At 41.7% G+C, this 23,785-nt stretch overlaps 1 protein-coding gene across 1 annotated transcript in view; it reads left to right on the top strand.

The window, feature by feature from the left end:
* Positions 1-13,254: 13,254 nt before the first annotated feature.
* Positions 13,255-23,785, top strand: part of TNFRSF11A (TNF receptor superfamily member 11a) — a 39,912-nt gene continuing 29,381 nt past the window's right edge. The window contains exon 1 of the mRNA XM_074944971.1: positions 13,255-13,495. Coding sequence (XP_074801072.1) covers positions 13,436-13,495 — 60 coding nt within the window. The 5' untranslated portion in view covers positions 13,255-13,435. The remainder of the gene's footprint in view (positions 13,496-23,785) is intronic.

Below are 23,785 nucleotides of genomic sequence, written 5' to 3'. Positions count from 1 at the left end.
CCACAGGAGACACATTAAAGAGACACTTTTGGCTCCCAAGCCTCAGTTCTGAGTATCACTGCTCTATTTAGACTAGCATTAGAGGTGAATGGAATGCTTTGTCAGTGGGTTTCAGATATTTGCTGACAAAGTAATGGTGAGACTTGACTCTTGGGTTCCAAGGCCTCATACTGCCTCTGGTAAAAACTTCCTTGGAATGTCTAAATATTATAGGTACCTTTTCCAAACCAAGTATGTGTAATTCTATATGAGATCTGATTCTGACAAATAAAATGATCACAGAACTAAAAATCTGTGGTTGTCAAGGTGCAGCTGATCATGACCTAATTATATTTGTTTTGTGCTAACCAAATAGGTCTGTTACTAGACAGGGATGGTAAAATAGTCAATGTAGAAAAGTCAAAAGCATTCAAAAATATGTACTCTTTATTTGTATCATTGCAATGCTAATTGAAATAATTGCTATTCCAGCAGCAAGAGAGGAGGTTAAATAGCAACTGCTAACAAATGCTTTAAATCTTCAGGGCCAGATAACTTGCACCCAAGAGTTTTAAAATAATTGACCAAGGAGCTCTCTGACTCATTGATGTTGATATTTAACAAATTGTGGGATACAGAGGAAGTTCCAGACTGCAGGAAAAAATGAATGTGCCAATATTTTAAAAGGATTAATGGGATGACCTGTGTATCTATAGGCTGGTTAGCTTGATATCAATCCTGAGCAAAATCCTGGGAAGTCTGATGTGGAATGGAAGCAGTAAAGATTTAAAGGTTTGTTTTTATTGTTCATTTGTAAAACACCTAGCAACCCTAAAAGGACCCCATTGTGTTAGGAGCTGTACAAACAGAACAAAAAGTCCACGTCCCAAAGAGCTTGCATAATTAATGCCAATCAACATGGTTCAATGGAAGTAGGCTTTGTGGAACTTGATGTGGGTTTTTAAGATAACAAAGGTAACTGGTGCCATAATATACCTGGAGTTCTGTAAGGTATTTAACTTAGTACTGCATAACATTCTGATTTAAAAACTAGCACTATACAGAATCAGTTCAGTGCATATTAAATCGATTAACTGTCTGGCTGATCTAAAAAAAAAATTGTAAATAACGAATCATCATCCAATCATCATCAGTCCCCTCCACTCATGGCAGGACTAAGTATTATCTAGACCAGTGGTCTCTAACCTTTTTACACACACGATCACTTTTTGAATCTAAGGGCAACTCATGATTTACCCTGCCCCTCCCCTGAGGCCCACGCTGCTCACTCTATCCCCCCTCTCTCCATTGCTCACTCTATCCCCCCTCTCTCCATTGCTCACTCTTCCCCCACCCTCACTCACTTTCACTAGGCTGGGGCAGGGGATTGGGGTTCAGGAGGGGGTGTGGGCTCTGGGCTGGGGCCAAGGGGTTCCCAATGTGGAAAGAGGCTCTGGACTGAGCCTGGGTGCAGGAGGGGGTGAGGGGTGCAAGCTCTAGGAGGGAGTTTGGCTGCAGGAGGGGCAGAGTGTTGGGGTGCAGGAGGGGGTACAGGGATGGGGGTGAGGTGTGGCTTACTTACCTCCAGTGGCTCCCGGTCGACGGCAGGTGCAGCGAGTCTTAAGGCAGACTCCCTGCCTACCAGCCAATGGGAGCTGCATGATCATATAATTAAACAGTGTGTGATCATATAATTAAACACTATCAGAATGCATATGCATGTGGCTGATTTAAGGATGCACAGGCAACCTTAATTTTGGCAATTCCTAACTTTTCAATGTTTGACTGTGCACCTTTGAATGTTTTCAACACGTTTGTGTGTGGGTGTGTAATTATAGACAAGTTTAAACATCTCAAGTGTGCACCCACAGCACTGCCCTGACAGGCATACCCATCCACCACACACGGACTTATCTCTGTGGTCACAAAACTTCAATTCTTCGCCCTTAATTGTATCGGTATTGCCCAGACTCCAGCCTACTTACAATCATCCATACAGAGTCCATAAAAATACTACTTAATGCTTGAGTTGATTGTATATGGAGGGCTGTAATTTCTCATGATTCACGAACATTCCATTTGACTCCAATTACACCAGTATGGTTGCACACGGATCCCGAGTCTTAGAATTTGCTTAGATGTAATTTGCTTGCAGGCAGGAGCAGCGCGCAGAGGGAGATTCGGGGCCATGGGGCTGCAGTGGCCATTTCTGGGAGCAGTGTGGGGCCGGGATAAGCAGGGAGTCTGCCTTAATGGCAGCCACACTACGCTGCTGCCGGAAATCACGATCAACAGGGAGATCCTCTAGGATCGACCAATCGATCGCGATAGACCGGTTGGTGACCACTGATCTAAACCATTCCTGACAGGTCTTTGTCTAACCTGCTCTTAAAAATCTCCAGTGATGGAGATTCCACGACCTCCCTAGGCAATTTATTCCAGTGCTTAGCCACCCTGACAATTAGGAAGTTTTTCCTATAGTCCAACTTGAACCTCCCTTGCTGCAATTTAAGCCCACTGTTTCTTGTCCTATCCTCGGAGGTTAAGAAGAACAATTCGTCTTCCTCCTCCTTGTAACAACCTTTTATGTACTTGAGTACAGCTCTAGGCTTTTCTGTATTCTCCCCACCACTACACGCTACATATTACCACTGCTACCAGTTGGTGGGGTGGGAGGGGTGCTCCCCTGTTATTAAAGCTCTAAAGGAGCTGTGCTGCCAGAGGAGGTGTGGTGGCACAGCGCCTTTTGTATGGATGGCCCTGACTTCCTATGCACCCCTTGTCATCTGCTAGGTTTGTAGCTAGAACCTGCAGCCTCTTCCACTAAGGGGAAAATCTCACCTCCTGGCAGGATAGTATGGGGGAATCTCCAAGAGGGAGACCCTCCCAGAAGATTTCTTCCAACATTTGTAATGTGAGAGGAAGCAAACTGGCCCATACATGTATAACAAGAAAAAACCTCAAGTCCCTTGCATAGGCAGATGCCTATTAATACTATCACTATAAATACTTTCCTGAATACAACATTGTCACAATATATTTGAGCTCTTCTACTACAAGAAATCGAGTTGGATCCCTAGGTCCTGGCACCTGCTGTGTTCCAGAGTCAGGAGAAGAAAATCTTTGATTTCCAAAGACAGGTATTCCATAAACTCCATTGGGAGCTAGAATGGAGCCAACAATAGAATGGCATTTCCATAGCATTTCTGGTTAGTGTATCTTAAATTACTATTATATGTTAAACATTAGCCAAATACAAAAGATGAGTGTTGCCTGAAGCATAATATTGTGCATTAAAGCTGGAGGTGAACCGTATTTGCTGACCAGCTGCGAGGAGCTCGTGGTCCCAGCCATTAATGTCTAGTAAATAGCCTGCAATGAGATAATTGCTGTTATAAACTGGAAGTGGGGAGAAATAGGTGAAGATTTTGAAACAATAGGGTTTTCATTGAATAGGGTATCCCTAGAGAATAAATGTTCTGCACTACTTAGTCAAAATATGTGACTCATCTTAATATTCACTGTTGGTTTTGTTTTGTTTTTTTTTCTTTTTCATTTTTACTACTCAGTTGATGTTAGATCATAATTTTAATGTTATTCTTTGTATGTAATTGATTGAGAAAACTAAGGAGTATGGGGGCCAGCACAGACCACTGGGTGGCTTTGGAGAATGAGTAAAGGGACGTGTAGCTTTCATTGTGGCAGGTTGTTGCTCTAGACCAGCCCAGTTGAAATAACTGTAACCACCGAAAATCTAGTGTCAAATGAGTTAGTCATCTCAGTCTTCTTTCTTGTTGAATCCATATTGAAAAAAATCACTATCACAAACAGGCTCAATACCACATGGGCATGGAAACTGATCTACCCTCACATCTTGAAAAAGTCTAACCCCCAGATCAGAACTGAGGTATATTAGCTGGGCACTATAACAGAGCTTCCATTATTGTATCCAGTGCTGTTCTTGTTCTTGTTGAATAAAGAATTTCAGCCTCCAAACTTTTTTTGTCATCAATTTTGGTCTCCAAGATCAAGTTGGTACCTCTTAGGAACACTAAAAATGTTAAAAGTTAAAAATTAACCAACAATTAACTTTTCCTACCAGGAATACTTGGGTATTGTTATAGCCTCAATGTTCTGAGTGCTAAGTTATCAGTTATGCATGCCGATATGTTTTCTTTAAATAAATACTTCACATGTTAGCAGCAAATGATTGCAAGAATTTATGTCTTTAAGAGGGCTGCAAACATCATTTTATTGACACAGTTAACTCTAATATGTTCTTGTGATGTTGTTGAAAACATGTCAAGTGTAAGCCACCCTATGAATAATTTACAAACTCTTGTTATAAAAATTACTCTAATGGTAATGAAAAATATCTGTTCTGTTTAAAATTGGAAGGAGAGACAAGGTGGGTGAGGTAATTTCTTTTATCTGGACCAACTTCTGTTGGTCAAAAACACAAACTTTCAAGCTACACAGAGATCTTTGAGAATGTAATAGGCTGGGAATAACATGGATACACTAACACTCCAAACCAAAATCCTAAAGTAAATTGGACAGAGCAACATTTACTTCAAAAGGAAAAAATCTTTTCAAGTTGTTCTTCTTGTGACACCTCAATATTCACCACTGTCATGTAATTAGGATATGTTTTGTACAAAGTACGCCTTTTGAGGTATCATTCTAAAAGTCTTGGCCTGCTAGACAGTTATATCTCATTGGATTGTATGTACTATTGTCATATGTGAAGTTATGAAGTTTGGCGGTGTGTGTGTTACTGAAACATGTTGAGGTTGGGAACACCCACAAGCAGCCTTTCGGGTTCAACAGTAAAAAGGCCAAACAATGTTAATGGCTTATTGAGGAAATGCACACAAGCACAAGGATTGCCCTAGGAACTGTGTACAACAGAAACCTCTCAGAAATAGCACTACACAATGGGAACTGTTTGACCCAGGTCACAGCAAAAGAGCTTTCTAGCAAGTGGGAAGAAGATATAAAAGGGGGGAAATGACATCCTGAGGGGACCTCACTCTCCCTACAACAACACACCTGGGAACACCTGAGGAACAAGGACTGAACAGGGGGGAAGCGATGGTCCCAGGCTAAGGGATTTCTAGCCTGTGTATGAAAACCCAGGAAACCCACGCTGCAAAGCCAAGACAGCTTGTGCCTGAAGAATCTGCCATCCTGTTTATCACTCAGGGTGAGAATTTGCTAATTCATAACCTATCTATCTAGTGGGTTAAGATCAGTTTGCAGTTTTGTTTATTTACTCGGTAATCTGCTTTGATCTGTTTGCTATCATGTATAATCACTTAATCTATCCTTTTGTAGTTAATAAACATATTTTATGTTTTAATCCAAACCAGTGTGTGTTTGACTAACGGGTCTGGGGAAAATTTCATCTTGGTTACCACAAGTGTGCATAGTCCTCTTCACATTGAGGGAGAAGCGAACTGGGTGTTAAACCCATATACTGGCCAGAATTGACCAGGGCAGAGACTCCCTGCCCTGAAGAGTTTATAGTCTCAAAACCCTCCAATTCTGCAAAGATTACACATGCAGGAATGGTATCTAAAGAGCCATGACGGAAGTATAATGCCCATTTTACAGATGGACAACAGAGGGATTAAGTGATATTCCCAAAATGACAGTATATTTGTGACAGAGCTGGGAATTGAATCCTGAGCTCTAGAATCTCATTGCAGAGCCTTAATTACAGGACCATCTTTATCTTCACTTTTATGCTAACAATTTTTTGATGAGAAAAAGAAAAATGGCACATTTTGCCCACAGATTAATCATTCCTTACCAAAACTCCTTGAAAATAGCAGCCATGTTTTCCTCTAATATTGAGATTTCATTTTCAGCTCCTTTAAAAGCTTTTAATACTGTGTTTACTGTTGTGCTCCTAGATTTAAACTATTCGTGTCAGTGTATAATTTTTATTTCTCCCTCTCTCTATCTCGCCTCTTCAAGATGAAAGATGGTAAAGAGAGGGTAACCTGAATGGTTGAAGTGATCAGCTGTTAAAATGTTTCATAAATTAGATTTCATGGTATGACAGATCTCACAAAGGAAAAGGTTTTGATAACAGGGACCATGCTTCTGCCATATCCTTGGTGAACAAAGTGCTAACCCAACTCCCTTCTTGGGGGCTAGGTTTGATACTGGGAGATGCTTGTGAACCATATTTCGTGGTGATTTCTAGCCTCTATACTTCACTTGTGATGTCCTTTATTGGTATGTGCATTTGCTGCATGTGCCTCTAGTCTGTTTATCCCATAAAATTTATATTAAAAGCTGGTATTGGTATTCTCAAAAAAAAGTGGGGGGGGCTCTATTAATAAAATTTGAAAAAATGTGAATACTTGAAAATAACATTCCAGCTTTTTTGATAAAGGGAAAGGAAGAAGCGATTAAAGATTTACAAAACTATAACTTACCTGACATCTGTTTCTTCCCACTTTCAAGTAAGAAAGCTGTCGTTTGTTGTGGTTAGTCTTTTTTCAGATTCCCAGCGTCAGCATAATGGCATCTGTCATAAATAAAGGGAAGGGTAGCCACCTTTCTGTATACACTGCTATAAAATCCCTCCTGGCCAGAGGCAACATCCTGTTACCTGTAAAGGGTTAAGAAGCTCAGCTAACCTGGCTGGCACTTGACCCAAAGGACCAATAAGGGAACAAGATATTTTCAAATCTTGGCGGTGGGGGAGAAAGGCTTTTGTTTGTGCTCTTTGTTTACATTTTGTTCTCTCTTGGGACTGAGAGAGGCCAGACAGAAATCCATCTTCTCCAACCCATCCTAATCCAAGTCTCTAATATTGCAACCAGTATAGGTAAGCCAGGTAAGGCAGATTAGTTTAATTTTTGTTTTATGTGAATTTTCCCTGTATTAAGAGGGAGGTTTATTTTGTTTTCTATAACTTTAAGGTTTTGCCCAGAGCGGGATCTTCTGTGTTTTGAATCTGAATACCCTGTAAAGTACTTTCCATCCTGATTTTACAGAGGTGATTCTTTTACCTTTTCTTTAATTAAAATTCTTCTTTTAAGAACCTGATTGATTTTTCATTGTTCCTAAGATCCAAAGGTTTGGGTCTGTGTTCACCTGTACCAATTGGTGAGGATTCTTATCAAGGAAAGGGGGTGTAGGGCTTGGGGGGGATATTTTGGGGGAAGACATCTCCAAGTGGTCTCTTTCCCTGTTCTTTGTTTTAAACGCTTGGTGGTGGCAGCATACTGTTCAAGGACAAGGCAAAGTTTGTACCTTGGGGAAGTTTTTAACCTAAGCTGGTAAGAATACGCTTAGGGAGTCTTTCATGCAGGTCTCCACATGTCTACCCTAGAGTTCAGAGTGGGGAAGGAACCCTGACAGCATCCTTTGAAACTAGAACTATTTACCCGCATTTATAGTTCATTAGAGAGAGAATTTTATATTTAAAAAATAGAATATTAGCGCTACATTAGACTGCAACATAATATATACTCACAATGAGGCAGAGTTAAAGTTGTGCATTCAACTTTACCTTTAGCATTTCATGATTTTCTAACCTTAACCATGCAATCTTAACACAGTACTTAATAGTTCTAAGACATGCGTCTTTGGGGGGAGGCAAAAGCAGAAGCCATTTCACTGTACAGTCAGTTGTGAAGGCATGCCTAGAGCTGGGCTTTTTCTGTGGAAATTTTCAACAACAATTAAACAGTTAATTTTGGTGTGAAAACGCAACAGAAATTTTCTATTCAGAAGGGCTACCACAGTGCCTTAAGGGAGGGTCCAGTTCAGATGCCTCATGTCCAATTCTCCTGTGTGTGCTTAATTCCCGGGCCAGACTACATTTCCCATGATGCACCACAGTCTCATCTTTTACCATAATGCATGAAGGGAGTCCCATAGCAACTGTGGATCACTGGAGATGTAGGCTGTCTGAGGCATCCAGACTATAATGGAGAATAGAGGCATGCGACATCATGGCAGCATTTCTGAATTGAAGTTTTGATTTGGGGGTATTTGGGTTTTTTGACAAAATTTTCTCCAGAAAGTGGACATTTTTTAAAAATTGTATAGTTGTGAACCCTATTTTCTGTCAAACAGTTTTGGTGTAAAACTTTTGACCAGCCGTACCTAGAACATCTATGGCTAACATTATCATTTAAGCTTTGACAAAACTTCCTACTATACATTTGCCAGTTCTTATTTTTCAGACCTTCATAATTGGATTTCCAAGGCTCTACTGCACTATACAGTCAGTAAGAAGACACCAAGTGATTCACTGGGGTTTGGATCAGTTTCATAGCATGTAAATCAGAAACAAATGCCTTCACTCAAGCTTTCAAGAAATAATTGACCTTCACATGGAGACAAAAGTTGCAGGCATGAAGTGGAAATTTCACCCCCAAAGATGAATGTTTCAGGAGGAAACAAGCATCTGTGCAGAGGAATTATAATAGAAACTGTTTTGCAATTCTGGGCATCCTAAAGTCCTTCTGGCTTTCTCCTGTAAATCTGTAGCCTGAATCAGCAGTTAGTAATAAACAGTGCTTACAGTTTCAGTATTGTGCATGCAAGTAAAAAGAGGAAGGAACTTAACCGATTGTTCTATTTAAGAGCATAGGCGTGGGAAGCAGGGGTGTGGGGGGTGCTGCAGCACCCGCAGGTTTTATGTGGAGTCCTGGCTGGTGGCCCCGCTCCGGGCTGCAGGGGGTGTTTTGCATCCCGGCTGCTGGCCCCGCACCCTGAGGTCCGAGCTGCCACGCCCAGCCACACACGCAGGGACCCGCATCCTGGCTGCCAGCCCCACACCCAGGGGTCCGCGCTTCCAGCCCCATGCCTGGGGATCCCAGCTGCCGGCCCCGCACATGTGGAGGCCCGGCTGCTGGTCCCGCACACGGGGCTCTGCTACTGGCCCCGTGCCTGGCCCCAGCCATGGCCCCAGCCTCGACCCTTATCCCTGTCTGTGTCTTCCCCTCCGGGAGACATGGCCCTGCTCCTGGCCTCAGCTCAGGGGGGACCAAGGTAAAAAGTTTGGGAATAGTTTTGCTGGCTTTCAGCACCCCACCATAAAAAGCGTTCCAGTGCCACTGTTTAAGAGCAGCATTTCTGTGTATCTTAAATATGATCATTTAAAAATACCCATACAATGCAGAAGACTGAGGATTTCCAGCATGAGGAGTGTGCACAGCTTCTTCAGAAGAATTTTCACCCATTACTGTGATTCTGTTCTGTTAGTACCATTCCAGAATACTTTCCATACAAATAAGCCATTCTTAGTGATCAGCTACCTCTTTTACCAACTTTATAACCCAGACCCCAACAGGGTCTGAATGAATGCTTCCCTGACAGCTAGCTGGGAGGGGGAGAGACTTTGGGTGTGTTTATGTAAATACAGTTTTCTTCTGCTCTACTTATATATTTAGCAGATACAGCGATGTCAAAGTGATCAACTTTGGCTGGTGTTGGGTACAAATCACCTTAGTATTGAAGGCAGGGGTAGTGAAATACAGTTACCAATGTTGTAATTATTATAGGAATACAGGAAAGCAGGACTGTGCTTAACCTGTCACAAATGAGGGGGCCACCCTCAGTTGAAAGTACCTTGTTAAGCCAGGGGCTCGAATGTCAGAGCCTTGTGAAAATAAGAGGGGTGGGGACAGGCAGCCGGTGGAGAGGCGCAGTGAGGAGCCAAATGGTAAGAGTGGCCTGTGAGTGGCCAGCAGGGTGGTTGGCAAAGAGGGGTAGCAAGTGAGTGCCCAAGCAGCAGAGCGAGTAAAGTGTCACTTTACCCAACCGGGGGGGAGGTAAACTCTGCAGATGCACCTCTGAGCTCTGGGTCTGCACTGACCAAGGACAGGAACTGTGAGTGGGGTGCAGAGAAGGGTCAGGCATGTGAAAGGGACTTTTGGGTTGCTGTACTTAAGAACCTGAGTGGAAAAGGACGCTGCTCAACTTACTTGGGTCTTTTACTCATAGTTTATGTTTATGAACCCTGTTTGTGGTGTTTCCCAAATTAATGCTGAGTTACTGCCCCTCTTTTTATTAAAAGTTTCTTTTCTATGCTCAGACTCTGTGCTTGCGAGTGGGGAAGTATTGCCTCTCAGAGGTTCCCAGGTGTGGTGTGTTACCCAGGTTACTGGGTCGGGGCTTGATCCGGTTCTGTGTTGTATCAATGGAAAGGAACCCCTAGATATTGAACCCGTCTCTGGCTGCTGCTGGCTCCACCTGGCAGAAGAGTTACAAATGCATTACTTTGTAAAGCTCCTGTGTGTGTGCTTGGCAAAGTACAAACACAGATGGAGAATATGTCCCTGTCCCAACACACTCCTGAACTCATCATCGGCAATCTCTCAGTTTGAGGATGTTCTCTACCATGGATTTACATATGGGTCCTGAGATTCATAGATATTAAGGTCAGAAGGGACCATTATGATCATCTAGTCTGACCCCCTGCACAATGCAGGCCACAGAATCTCACCCACCCACTACTGCAATAAACCTCTCACCTATGTCTGAGCTATTGAAGTCCTCAAATCATGGTTTAAAGACTTCAAGGTGCAGAGAATCTTCCAGCAAGTGACCCGTGCCCCATGCTACAGAGGAAGGCAAAAACCCCCAGGGCCTCTTCCAATCTGCCCTGGAGGAAAATTCCTTCCCGACCCCAAATATGGTGATCAGCTGAACCCTGAGCATGTGGGCAAGATTCACCAGCCAGATACCTCAGGATTCAGGAGTCTGATCCTGGAACCCCATATCTTCCCCCAGAACATTTCCTGGCAGGTTAGCTGCCTGCTGAAAGAAAGTTCTTTCTTTTTCTTTCTCTCTTTTCAAGGGCAAGGTGCTGCTCCTCGAAGCGGGCCACTGCCTGATGGAGAATGTACTGCCATTGAGGTCAGTTCGTGGCTTGCTCCTCCCAGCTTGCGATGTCCATATCAGTTTTCTTGAAATTCGCTTTCAATGTGTCTTTGTAGCGTTTTCTCTGACCACCACAGAGTCTCTGACGAGGGGTGAGCTGAGAGTAAAGGGTTTGTTTTGGGAGGCGATAATCTGGGATCCACACACAATGTCCAGCCCAGTGGAGTTGATGCATAAGAATCATTGCTTCAATGCTGGTGACATTGGCTTCTGTAAGGATGCTGGGATTAGTGCAGCAATCTTCCCACTTGATGCGAAGGATGTTCCAGAGGCATCATTAGTGGTACCTCTCCAGACTCTAGAGGGGCTGTCAGTAGGTCACCCAGGATCCAGTGCACAAGTGCTTCCTTTGGGAGACTGCTCCGACGCGTTTTCATGGACTATGACCTAAGGAAGGATGCTAAGATTCAGGTCTATAAGACAGTTGTCATCCCTACACTTCTCTATGGATGTGAAACCTGGGTGACTCTTGAACTAGACTGTGTGAAAGGGTGCAGTGTACACCCAAATTCTATTCTCTTTTAGAATCAGATATCATGTCACTGAAAATGCAGGGGATGTATAATATGTACATGCACACAGAGAGATGGTGTATCAAGAGTTCAGTAGGCTCAAAAAAGGATTTAAAAGATAGATAATGACACCACCCACAGTTACATTAGCTAGCATTTTAACAAATATGAGGGATATTTAAAGCATGGGCCAAGCACTAAATGATAAGTTTAGAAAGAAACTGTCTCCATAAGTGGGTGTGATTGTGCCCTACAGGGTTTCTTGCACCTTCCTCTGAGGCATGTGGAACTGGTGGTTACTGGTGACATTGGACAAGATGGAGCAATGGTCTGATCTGGTATAACAATTCCAGTGTACCTAGTGACCAGGCCTAGCATCTTAGGTGGCAATTTTATTACAGCCCAAGTATTGAACGGGCTGGGAAAGTGAGCTGCTTTCTCACCCCAGAATTAGCTTCACCTGGCACAGGATGGAGGCACAAGGGTAAGAATCATACCCTGCTGCTGCCTTTGCTATACTGACAGATGTATGGGAGAGCAAAGGTGGGTGAGGTAAATAGTTCTGTGTAGCTCAAAAGCTTGTCTGTCACCAACAGAAGTTGGTCCAATAAAACATATTGCCTCACCCACCTTGTCTCTCTTGTGTATATAATGCAGAAAGAGCAGACTTTGCTCTCTAGATGTGTCGAGCCAGCCCTTTTTACAAGCACTGAAATGTAAAAGTAAATTCAAGATTCCTGGGATTAGCAGGGAGGGGAGTGACCCTAAATCATAAGAAATCGCTATTGTTTAGAGAGGAATACCAATGTATTTATGTCGCCACTTGCACTGTTGTTGCTATGTGCCTTTGGGTGCTGAGGTTGTGTGATTTCAGAAGAAAGCTGTGTCATGCATGAAGCCTTTCTCCGGATTAGAACGCTGTGAGGAAAAACCTAATGGCCCATTTTCTCCTCACACCCAGGGCTGTTTGAAAGGGTAATTCATCTGTGGAGGAAACAAAGAATAGTGGCACAAGCAAAGAGCACCGTTTCCCTTTGTGTCTGATCTTTTGTAGGTGTGGAATAACCTATAAAGCTATGTTTCTTCTGGTCATGGGCCAAATCTAAATACCCAAGAAAAAGAGCAACTTCCTGATTAGATCATCTTAGAAACTCGTTCCCCACCTCCACCTGCCCTGGTGCAGCGCATATACACAGAAAGACAGCACAGCTGAAGATGCTTCCCACTGGTTTAAGGAGTTTGTTGTTGATAAAGAGGAGAGGGGAGTTGCAGTGTAGTGGATTTAATGCCTATCTGGTATAATTTTCACAGAGCCAGAGGCAAAGGGCAGGAATTTGCTGGGTCCACTGAGGGCAAGTTGCAGGAGGCAGTGTGAGGGGGAGTAGAAGGGCAGTTTCAGGAAGTAGTGGAAGGGAAGGGTCATCAGGAAATTTCTGGATGGGGGGTGGGGGCCGGAGGCACTGGGAAAGAACAGGGCAGTAGGACTTTGCCAGAGGTAGTCGAAGGAAGGGGACAGCAGGTTGCTTGAGAGATTGAAAGGAAAGGAGCATCAGGAAACTTCAGGATCAAGCAGGATGCAGTGAAAGGGAGGAAGCAAGCAGGAGGTTGCAAGAAGCAATGGGAGGAGAGAAATTATAAGATAGAACAAGAGGGAAGCAGGGCTCGAGCAGTAGGCAGTGGAGTGGACTTGGGGAGGGAGCACTATCACCAGGAGGAAGGACCACAGGCTTCATGACTAAACTTCTTCTAACAGGGGGGCGGGGAGAGGAAAGGGAGGGACAAGAAAGAAAAAAAAACCTGCATGTCAAGTCCTGAGGAAATGCTGTGGGGACTGCAGCCAGACTTTTTTTTTTTTTTTTTTTTGGTATGTTTGTTTTCTCCCCTCATGTAACTGAGAGGAAGGAAAGGAAGAAAGAGAAGTAACTAACTCAAATGTGGCTGGGGCTAGGGGATTTGGTTTGGAGGATCTAATTTCTGGGGCAGTGACAGCAAAAGAAACAGGAAAGGCAGGCAGAGACAGACACACGGACATGTCCATCTCAGCCGCAGGCTGTTGGCTAGTTCTCTGCCTTTTCATCGCTGACAAACAGGTAAGGCTCTATTACCAAGTCGATGTAAAATGTGAGGGGGAGTGAGCATTTGACCTGTGCAGAGGTTCTTTATTCTGAAAAGAGCTGTATGTAGGGTTTGGTTTCTCATAGCTACTGTTGCTGAAGGAAGAAGGATTAACAGAAGTTTCCCCTGCCTTTTTTCTTAGTTTGGCTGCTTAGTTGTTTTTTTGACTTGCCCTGTCTCGCAAGCCTCCAACTCCTCCCTCCTTTAAAAACAAAACCCCAAAACTAATTCAGAAGATCTGTAGGAAACCTGCCTGCTTCTGTCCGGTGCAGTGTGTGAGAAAATATTTGCAGAGGGGTTGTGGAGGCTTATAATTTGCATGTAGCGAAAAACAAGATAAACTCCACCCAACTGAACAGAGTTTACTCAAAAGAGACTGCTAACACTTGACCGGAGTTTTGTATTCTATAGGATCATAGTATATAGACATGGAACAAATCTGTAAGGCCAGTCAGTCCGTCGCCCACCACTGAAGGATTGTTCCCCTATGGTATCTTTACTATCTATCTAAGGTACCTACATGGCCCTTATTACTATACTATCTGAGGGCTTCACAAGCTTTAATAGTTTTATCTTCCCAACACCCCTGTGAAGTATGGACGAGCCCCTTTCACAGTTTGGGACCGGAGGCACAGGGAAATTAAATGAGCTGCCTAAGGTGATGCACCAAGTTTGTTATATAGCAGGGAATTGACCCCCGGTCCAGGCTAGCACCCCAACCCTGGGGACATCCTTTCTATTTAAAACAGACACTATTCACAGTGTCTGTGATAGACTAAGTGGGATTCGAATCTGTGACCACGTGCATACAAAGCATAACACTTGCCACAGCTCTATTAGCGTTCAGTCTAACATACTCTTAGGTGTTCCCAGTGGTGGAACTTCCATCTTTTCACTTAAGGAGAGCGTGCCACAGCCAAGGAGCCTTATTCATATCATAGAGTGATCAGAATTTTTCCCATATAGCTTACATTTTCATGATGTCACTGTTATTCCCACTTATACCTCTGTGCAGCACTCTAAATTATTCCTCTTTTTCCTTGGTGTTTAGACCTTTCAAATATTGGTAGACTGTGATCATGTCCCAACTTCAGCATCACTTAGGCAAAGCTATAATTATATATACATATAGCGTTTCCTCCATAAGTCAGTTCCTGCCGCTTCTGAATCAATTTTGTTACTCTGATCTGAACTCCTTATATTTGTCAATATTTTATTACCTATTATTTTAAGTATAATTTTCTTAGAATTGCAGTCTTGACCGGAGTCCCGGTCTGGGACTGGGGCTTCTGCTGTGCTAGGCACTGTATAAACACAGAACAAAAAGATGATCCCTGTCCCAAAGAGCTTACAATCTAATGATTTAATGGAGAATACTAGGTGCTCGCTGGCATTTCAACTCTGATACTTCTGAATAGGCAGCCCAAACTGCATTGGCTGCTTTATATATAGATAGATAGATAGATAGAAGCCATGCATAATTTCCTGCCTACCCTCACACCTTAGGTATCTTTCAGAATTGCTGCTAAGTTTCTTCCTCCTTTTGCATGTGTGCATCAGCCTGCACTTTTGAGAGATCAATCTATTTTACTGTTTTCTGACCATGTTTCTAATCTCTCTAGCTCCTATTGTATTATTTTTCTGTCCCGATGGATGTTCAGAACATCTGCCAATATGGTATCATTTTCAAATCTCATTGATGTTCCTCTCCCGATCATTCACAAAGAAATTTTGTTTTCCCCTCAAGTGATTTATTTTTGAGGAGATTGTTTCCTGTAGCCTGGTATTTATCTGTTGCTTAGTTGAACCCAGGAAATGCACCTAATTTGGGGTCCTATGCTGTAAGTCCCTACTTGCTCCATATCCCCAAAATGAACATTCAATGTGTTCCCCCCTCCCCCAGATTTGTTTCCCCCACCAAATTTAAGACACACAAAAAATAAGAGGAGGATGCTTTGGCACTGATTTTATAACACGTAACGCTTTCTGTTGCACTTAAGCATGTGCTTTACTCTAAGAATGCTAGTGGCTGCTTTGTCAGCTAGTTCACAACCTTCCATGGCCAAAATGTTGGATAACAAAGATCCAAAATGATACGAGTCTCAGGAAAAGCTGTAGTGTGGGAAAGCTTAATATTCTGTGATGCTTATTTTGTTTAGTCATTCATTTTTATAACCTGTGTACACTATTTGGCATTTTCTGACAGAAATAATTGACAATAATAGAAGTGGTTTGTCTGACATACCAGTAACTTTTTGTCCATAATCAATGACACTCCTCTTAACTGGGAGCAGCTGAGAGACGTTAATATTTCAAACTTTTATCATGCTTTCCATCTGAAGATCACAAAACCTGTGGAAACATAAATTAAGACTTTTATAACCCCTAAGAGGTAAGCAGCATCTTTATTTTCACAGATGGGGAAATGGGCAACGAGAATTTGTGATTTGCCCAAATTCACACCAAAGATCTGTGACAAAGCTGGGAACAAAACCCAGACCACCTCCCTCCCAGTCTTGTGGTTTAACCATGAGACAATTTTTCCAAGACATTTGCCTTATACTGTGTCAGAATATACAGTACCTTCCTTCCTCACACATGATCAGTGCAGCTTGTTTGTGGAATTTTATATAAAATTAATATTTTTCCTTTATTTGCTTGATACTTGTAAAATGCCTCAGTCAGATAAGGGAACAAAGATTGTGGGAATATGTATTTGTCAGTATTATACAGTTTAACTGCCAGGCCTCCTTTCTTGAGTGTCAATGAACTGGTTTCTCCCCCTAAACCATACATAATACTGTGTCTGCCCATGTGGAGTGCTTGTTCAGTCCAGGCAATCAGAATTTTTAGGGCTTTAGAGAAGTTTTTAAATGTTTTTGCCCAAAATGTAGACTCTCTCCCCATCTCAACGCCCCACCCCAAAAAACCCTGTTACGGAAAAAGCCGTAATAAAATAAAGCAAAGCTGCCATGAGCCTCAGTCAAAAACTTTGGATTCTTTGCCATTCAAATTACAGATATACACTACACGCTATTTTGGTTAAATTAATTGGTTGGTACTTTCAGGAAAGGGCACTGGCAGGGAAAGCAGAGAGATTTCACTTGCTTTGCAGTTTCCCAGGTGAGGGGTGTGTGATAAATCTAAACTAACTCTCCGTAGTGTCTCACATAAAGGAGATAATTGTGTGGCATATGCGGCTAAAACCTTTACATCAACATGAAGTGTAATTGTTGGACAGCCACAGTAAGTGTAGAGTAATGTATGATTACTGGATTTTCCATCCGTACTTTGAAACACTCTATCAACTCTCCATTAATATTAAGCTTCCTCTGCCCCACCCCCACGCAACCAAACCTGCTTACCCCAAACTTTACAAGTTAATAAAATACAGATCATTCTAATAATTGCAACATGTCATGAAAATATACTGGATCTTGTAGCTGGGGTGGGGGGCAAGATTTTTTTCACCATATATCAATTGAAGCACAATTCAAACACAGTAATTCCAGCTGAGCCATAGTGATGATACATCTACTAGTGTTGCACTGGTACTACCACCTTCAATCATTCACTAGCTCAAAAGCGAGAAAATTCCAAGAATAGCTCTGCTAAAACAAATAGTTGAAGATATGAAGAATTCACACTCTGAATTCACACACTGTCACACAAAACAGGATGGATTGATTGAAATCAAAGTGATTTAAATCACCAATATAATCATGATTTCAATCAGCAAGCAGAAAACTTTGATTTAGATCATTGATTTTAATTATGTTTTGCATTTATACTTTAGTTATTTTCCCTGAAGAAAGATTATTTGTTGGTAACCATTAAAACATGTTGATTTGCAATGAAATATAAACTTTACACTAAATTTGATGCTGCTGCTTTTTTTGCTAACCAATAGGATACACTATATCTGTACATATTTATTTAAGCAATTATATAGCTTAATTTACACATTAGATTCTTCATTTTTTATTCTGTTAGAAAATTATGAATTTGTTCCATTTCTTATTTACTAGATGATTAATTTTTTACTTGTAATTTGTATTAAGCTCTATTTGGATGGAAATTCAAATTCAATTAAAAATTCACAAAAACAGCATTTTATTTGTTTTTTAAATTAAATAAACTACCTTAAATAAGTAAAAAAGTTTATCAAAACATGTTTTGCATTTAAAACTGATTTATTAAAGAAAGGAAGTATTATCTGTACTTAATGAATTGAACTGATTGTTTCTGGTCACTATGTCCATCAAGATTTTTAGAATTAGTAGATTTCATCCTCTCACAACTCTTCACTATTTTTTATTATTAGATTGGAAGAAGAAAAACTTTTTCTACTCCTATTGGTTTCTTAACTTTGAATGAACTAGTCATTGAATTGAACTAGTTGAATAAACTGAAATGAAGAAAATATTCTCTCTGCACCTGCAGAAAAAGCTACTGTTATCAAAAGATGGTTTAGCACTGTAATACTTAAGTCTAATCCAGGTTACTGGGCTCAATACAGGGATAATGGATAGGGGTTTAATGCCTGTGTTGTGCAGGAGGTCAGACTAGATGATATGATGGTCTCTTCTGGTGTTAAATTCTGACTCTGATACTTAGGAGCAGACAGACTAAACCCACGGAAAAAAACACAGAAATTGGGCTTGTTTTTGGCTTAATTGGCTTGTGAGTTGCTTGTTGGCTAGTAGCTTGTTACTTCTTTTTTTGATCGGCTCCTGGCAAGCAAGGGCAAGCAGGGGCAAGGAGCAAGGAGCAAGTAGGGGCAAGGTGGGGAGAGAGTCAAGGGTGCACAGTGGGCCTACCACAGTCCCAGACTGCACTCCAGGAGGGATCTAGTCACATAGAGTGTTGGGTTTCTTAGGGATTGGCTTGTTTTGGATTAGCTTTATTTTTGGTTTATTGTGAAAGTCGCGGTGCTTACTTACCGCATGAAAGTTGGCAACTGTACTTAGGAGTCCCAGTCACAGACCAAGACCTCATTTGTACAGGCTAGGCACTGTACAACACAGAACAAAAGATGGTCCTTGCCCCAGAGCACTTACAATCCAACTATAAGACACGAGACAGCAGATGGAGACAGACAGGCAGACAGGTGAGGGAGCATAAGGAAACAATGAGACACTGGGCCATCTCATGCCATGTCTAGGATGATTGTTCTTTTTCTGTCTGTACTGAACTGTGGTCAGACACATGGTTCATCATTTTCTTCAGCAGTACTATATTACTTGGAGATTATACTTTGTCTTTTACTGGAACCTTGGTTTGTCAAGTGGCACGGGATAATATGCTGGATACTACTGCTCACATTCAATTTTAATTATGCTCAGCCTGGTATGGGTTCCTTGGAAAAGTTAGTGCACAGAGAATGGTTAGTTATTTAAAATGGAAGAGCACAAATAGTGAGAGAAGCAAATATTTGAGTGCAATTCATGAGGTATAAAACTAAAGAGCAGTTTAGATAAATTGCACTATGGATTTAGGCCTTAGTTCATACAATAAATTAATCTGTTTACAGTAAGTAAGTGCAGTACTATCCTATTTTATGACTTACCTACAGTTAGTAGAAAGTGCAAAGTTCAGGGACTCACATTGTAGAACAAAGACTTTCATGAGATACAGCAGCAATTCCTGAAAATCGCAGGGTTTGCTGTGGCATAGAGCCCAATAATGTAGCATAGTATACTTTTAGTTAATGTTGTTTCTAGTCCAGTAGTTTTCAACTGTGGGTCTGCGGACCCCTGTAGGTCCACAGACTATGTCTAAGATTTCCAAAGGTGTCTGCACCTCTATCTGAGATTTTTTTAGGGATCCACAAATGAAAAAAGGCTGAAAACCACTGGTCTGGGGTGTCTCCATTGCACTGCAGGAGGTTGCATGAAGTTTCAAAGCAGGGGAATACTAACCTCCGGTTTTCTCCTAGTTCACTTTCCCCTACATTTAGGGTCTATTTGTGACATGTCTTTACTGATAATGGGAACTCAGAGGACCCAGATCAGAGGAGTGATGTTGATTTACAGCAGCTGAGGAGCTGATCCATAATATCCTTATATTGTGACCACTTTGCTTGCATATTGCACCCCTTTCCAGTATTTCTTTTCTGTCTGTAAGCTCTTCAGGGTGGGGACTTTGCCTTCCTTTGTGTTTGCACAGCACTTAGGACATGTGGATGCAACTGAAACCAAATAGAAGTTAGTAATAATAGGACAGGGCCTTAACTTGCTCCCACTGAACTCAATGGGAGTGCTGTCATCAGTTCAAACTGGAGCAGTTTGGGGCCCTGAAGGGAAGCGTGCAAATTCTACTCAGTGTTGAAGGCCATTTCTCCCAAACACTTTTTCACATGCTGTAATTCCCAACACATCTCACTTTCACTCCCCACGTCCCTCTCTGAGGGAGCCCTATTTAGATACTGCCCAATAACTAATACATGATTCTATTCTCTGTCAACATTCTGGGCAAATGGATGAGCCTGTCTTTCATGGTTTTTTTTTTAAACATTTGTTTAACAGCAGTAGGCAAAGTTCATTTATGACGGGAGCCTTGCTTGGTTTCCAGCAAACAGGGAGTTAATCTCCTCACCTCCCTCCAGTTCAGATCTCACACAGATGGGGCGGGGCGGGAGGCAGCAGTGACGCTGGGCTAGGAAGTGAACACCTGGTCCAGCTCTCAAAGCCAAGCCAGGCAGCTGCAGCTCCTGGTGGCTTTATTCACTTCCAAAGTGAATTAAGCTAAACTGAATTAAGGCCACTTTTAATTCTGAATAACATCATCCACACACAGGGATTTAATGAGGTTTAACTAATCCCCTTCAAAGTCACATCTTTAGTTAATTTGAATTAACTTTCCTGGATGGCCCCATGTAGACAAGCCATAAGATTCAAGTATAGCTATGGAAAAAGACCTTACTGCAATAAAAGAGTTTTTTTCTTGCAAGATTAGCTAGCTTAACCCACCCTACCAGTTTCAGATACTTGATCAGCAGAAAGAAAATGATGTAATTTGCCCTCACTACTTTGTGGCAAAATAAATAAGTAAATAAATAGGATCTATTCATGAACAGCAAAGAATTACATTTGTGACTGCAGGTTGGTACAGAATTTATTTAGGTATGGCAAACTGTATCTTGCATGTTTTATGTTCTTCAGTATCTTCTAGTATTGTTGGAATAACGGTTTTAGAGCTCAGGACTTAAATCTGCCTGATAAATCATTTTTAAGGTAATGGAATATGTGGTAAAACTGACACACGAAGAGTGTGATCCAAAACCCACTGAAGTCAATGGGAATCTTTTCATTGACTTTATGGGTCTTTGGATCATGCCCTTAGTAAATAGCAAATGGCAGACTTGGTTCTTTAGGATGACTACTAAGGAATGAAGGCCCAGATTCTCAAAGATATTTGGGCTCCTAACTCCCATTAAATCAATGGGAGTTTGGCACCTAAATACTTTTTGGGCTAAAGTTACCAATGAGCTCAGTATTGCTGTTCTGACTTTACTCTTATAAAGGCAGCAGGGTTGGGCTCTCTGCTGCCTGTTACTCTGACAGGGAAGAAGTTATAGACCTGATCACGTAATTCTTACCTAGATGATCAAACTGTGTGGTTTATTTCAAGACTGGATCCCCTGAGAGTGTGAAGAGCACCCATTTTATAAAGCCATCTACCAAAGGAATGGCTGCATCCCTGAAAATACCCATGTTACCGCTGCCCAAAGAAGCATGCCCAAATGATCCACCATAGAATTCCAAATATTAGAAGGCAGGAAGAGGCAAAAGGCAACAAGCCTTAGCAACCAGCTCCTCAGATGCATACGCACTCATTCTACCCTTGGGTTCCAACAGGAGTTGTGTGAGGGTAAGCTTGCAGGATTATACATTAAGCTCTTGTTGTCTAGTGTATTACACTGCACTCTGGTAGCCTATTGAGCAAAAGGTTATATGCCACTATACTTACCACCATTCACTTAAAAACACATACTTGTCTTTATTGTTAATGTTAGCTTTTCTTTTCTTTTTGTGTGTATATTTTATTTTCCATAAACAAATAAAATATATCTTTGCTTTTTGTACATAACCAACACTCCCAAATAACATCTGTTAAATTTTCTGTGTGTATACATAGATTTATAGACTTTAAGGACAGAAGAAACCACTATGATCATTTAGTCTGACATCCATTTCAACATAGACGTTGAGTTCTACTCAGCAATGCCTGCATCAAGCCCATAACTTTCGGTTGATTAAGTAAGCAAAAAATAACACCTATACTGTACATATATAAAACAGAGCAGGAGCCTATCACAGTAGATGATGACTCTATGGAGCCTCTTTAAGGTGAACACCAGTGTCTTAGGGATCAGGTTATTCACTCTAAATTGTATGTTAATTATAAACTGAAAGAAGAAAACATAGAGCTTCAGTTCTTTTGTTTATACTTTTTTTTTATTTTAAATAGGTTTGCCCATGCAGGCTTTACAAGATATTGGCTTTGGGAGTTTCATTTCTCTGTTGCTTTGCTGTAGAAGCATACTAGTAAAATTGTGATTTATTTTTTTTAACCCCCTGCTTTTATAATCTGTAGATTTTTTAAAAAATATTTTTGACAGATAATTGCAAGCAGTCTGATTAAAAGTAAATCATTTTAAAAAGAAAAAATGCTTACAGGTAGCATGGTCTAGTGCCTGGTTCCCAAACTTTATTAGTTCAGATACCACCCTCTTAAAAAATTGCAAGTCTCTCCTTTTTGTATGTATTTATTTTAGGCCTTGTTAGCCTTAACCTAAGGATTTCTGGACTCTGGGGTAAAATAAATGCCTAAGGAAACCTAAAAAATTGATTATAACTAGGGCTGGCTAGTGTGAGTCTCTCTGTCTAATTTGGACCAGAAATGCTGCTCTGGACCTGAGAAAACTTCCCAATGAATGTTTGCTTGAAACTGATACTTTTCCATATAAAGTATTGGGGTCATGGAATCAGCATTTTCCACTGAAAAAACACTTCATGAAGAGGTTCCTGTCCAGCTGTAATTATAACTTCCTTTTTAAACATCTCTAGAATTTTAGACAGCGCATTATAAAGAAACACAATGAATCAGCCATTATTATTTGTCTTCTGTGTTACTTAATTGTTTCTTGTCATTTGAGTACGTCACAAATGATATCCTGATATATTCTGATATGTGCTGGAGAACTACGTTCAGTAGCCTGACTTTTTAACTCATCTAATTTAAGTGAGAAGTTCTTTATATGGATCGCTGTTGAATATGAGCCAAAGTTTACTTTGCTTCCCTTTTATAAAAATTAAATGAAGAGAAACACAAAACATTTGAAGTAGCAATTGGATAAAACAAATAAAGTGCCATTAAAAAGAAGGGGTGGTGGGGGCCAGTTTCTTTTTGTAACTGTGATTTGTCCTGTCCGTGATTGTAATTTTTGGATTCTGTTTTGAATTTTTTTTTATTTAAATAAAAATGAGCACAAAGGGATGGGTGACTCTGGCTGCGTGCGTGTGTAGTGGGGAGAGGAGTCTTAGCTGGAGCAGGGGGGGCCTTGCCCTCTACCTGAGCATCGGGCAGCTCCAGCCTGGGCTGAAGAGGTGAGAGGGCCTCAAATGGAACCTCCACAGCTGTTCTGGCTCTCCTTAGTCCTGTAGCTAGGCTGACCAGATCGCAAGTGTGAAAAATTGGGACGGGGGTGGGAGGGTAATAGGTGCCTATAGAAAACAACCCCAAATATCAGGACTGTCCCTATAAAACTGGGCCATCTGGCCGTCCTACCTGTAGCCAAGCTTTTATCCACTGGACCTGACTAATCACTGCCCACCTACCAACTTCACTGCAGAGACAGGAGAGAATTCCCCATGTACCCCCTCCCTCCAGCCCTACAGGGGCCAGGTTGCAGCGTCTGTGAGGCAGGGAGTACAGAGGGAGCTCCGGGGGGGGCTTTGATTTTGTGGTTCCCAGAGGCTACAGGTTTTGCAGTCGCTCTGAACTGGCCCTATGTGCCTGTCTCTCTTTGGACAAGAGGAGCTTTGGTGGCATGAGATGAAACTTCACAACTTGAGTTGTGTGGCTCAGCACAAGCAGCGAGCTAGGCCCAGCAGAAAGCCAGCCGGCTGTGCGCTGGATGAGAGAGTGCAGCACCCAGTGACAGCCGCAGCATCTAACACACTACTAAATAACACTACTATGTCACTGCGGTTGGTGAGAATTAGTCACCATTATGGCTGAAAGCAGCCAAGAGAGTGCAT

Source organism: Natator depressus, chromosome 2, assembly GCF_965152275.1.
Source record: "Natator depressus isolate rNatDep1 chromosome 2, rNatDep2.hap1, whole genome shotgun sequence".
Taxonomy (NCBI): Eukaryota; Metazoa; Chordata; order Testudines; family Cheloniidae; genus Natator; species Natator depressus.
This window is presented reverse-complemented; position numbering and strand designations above follow the sequence as displayed.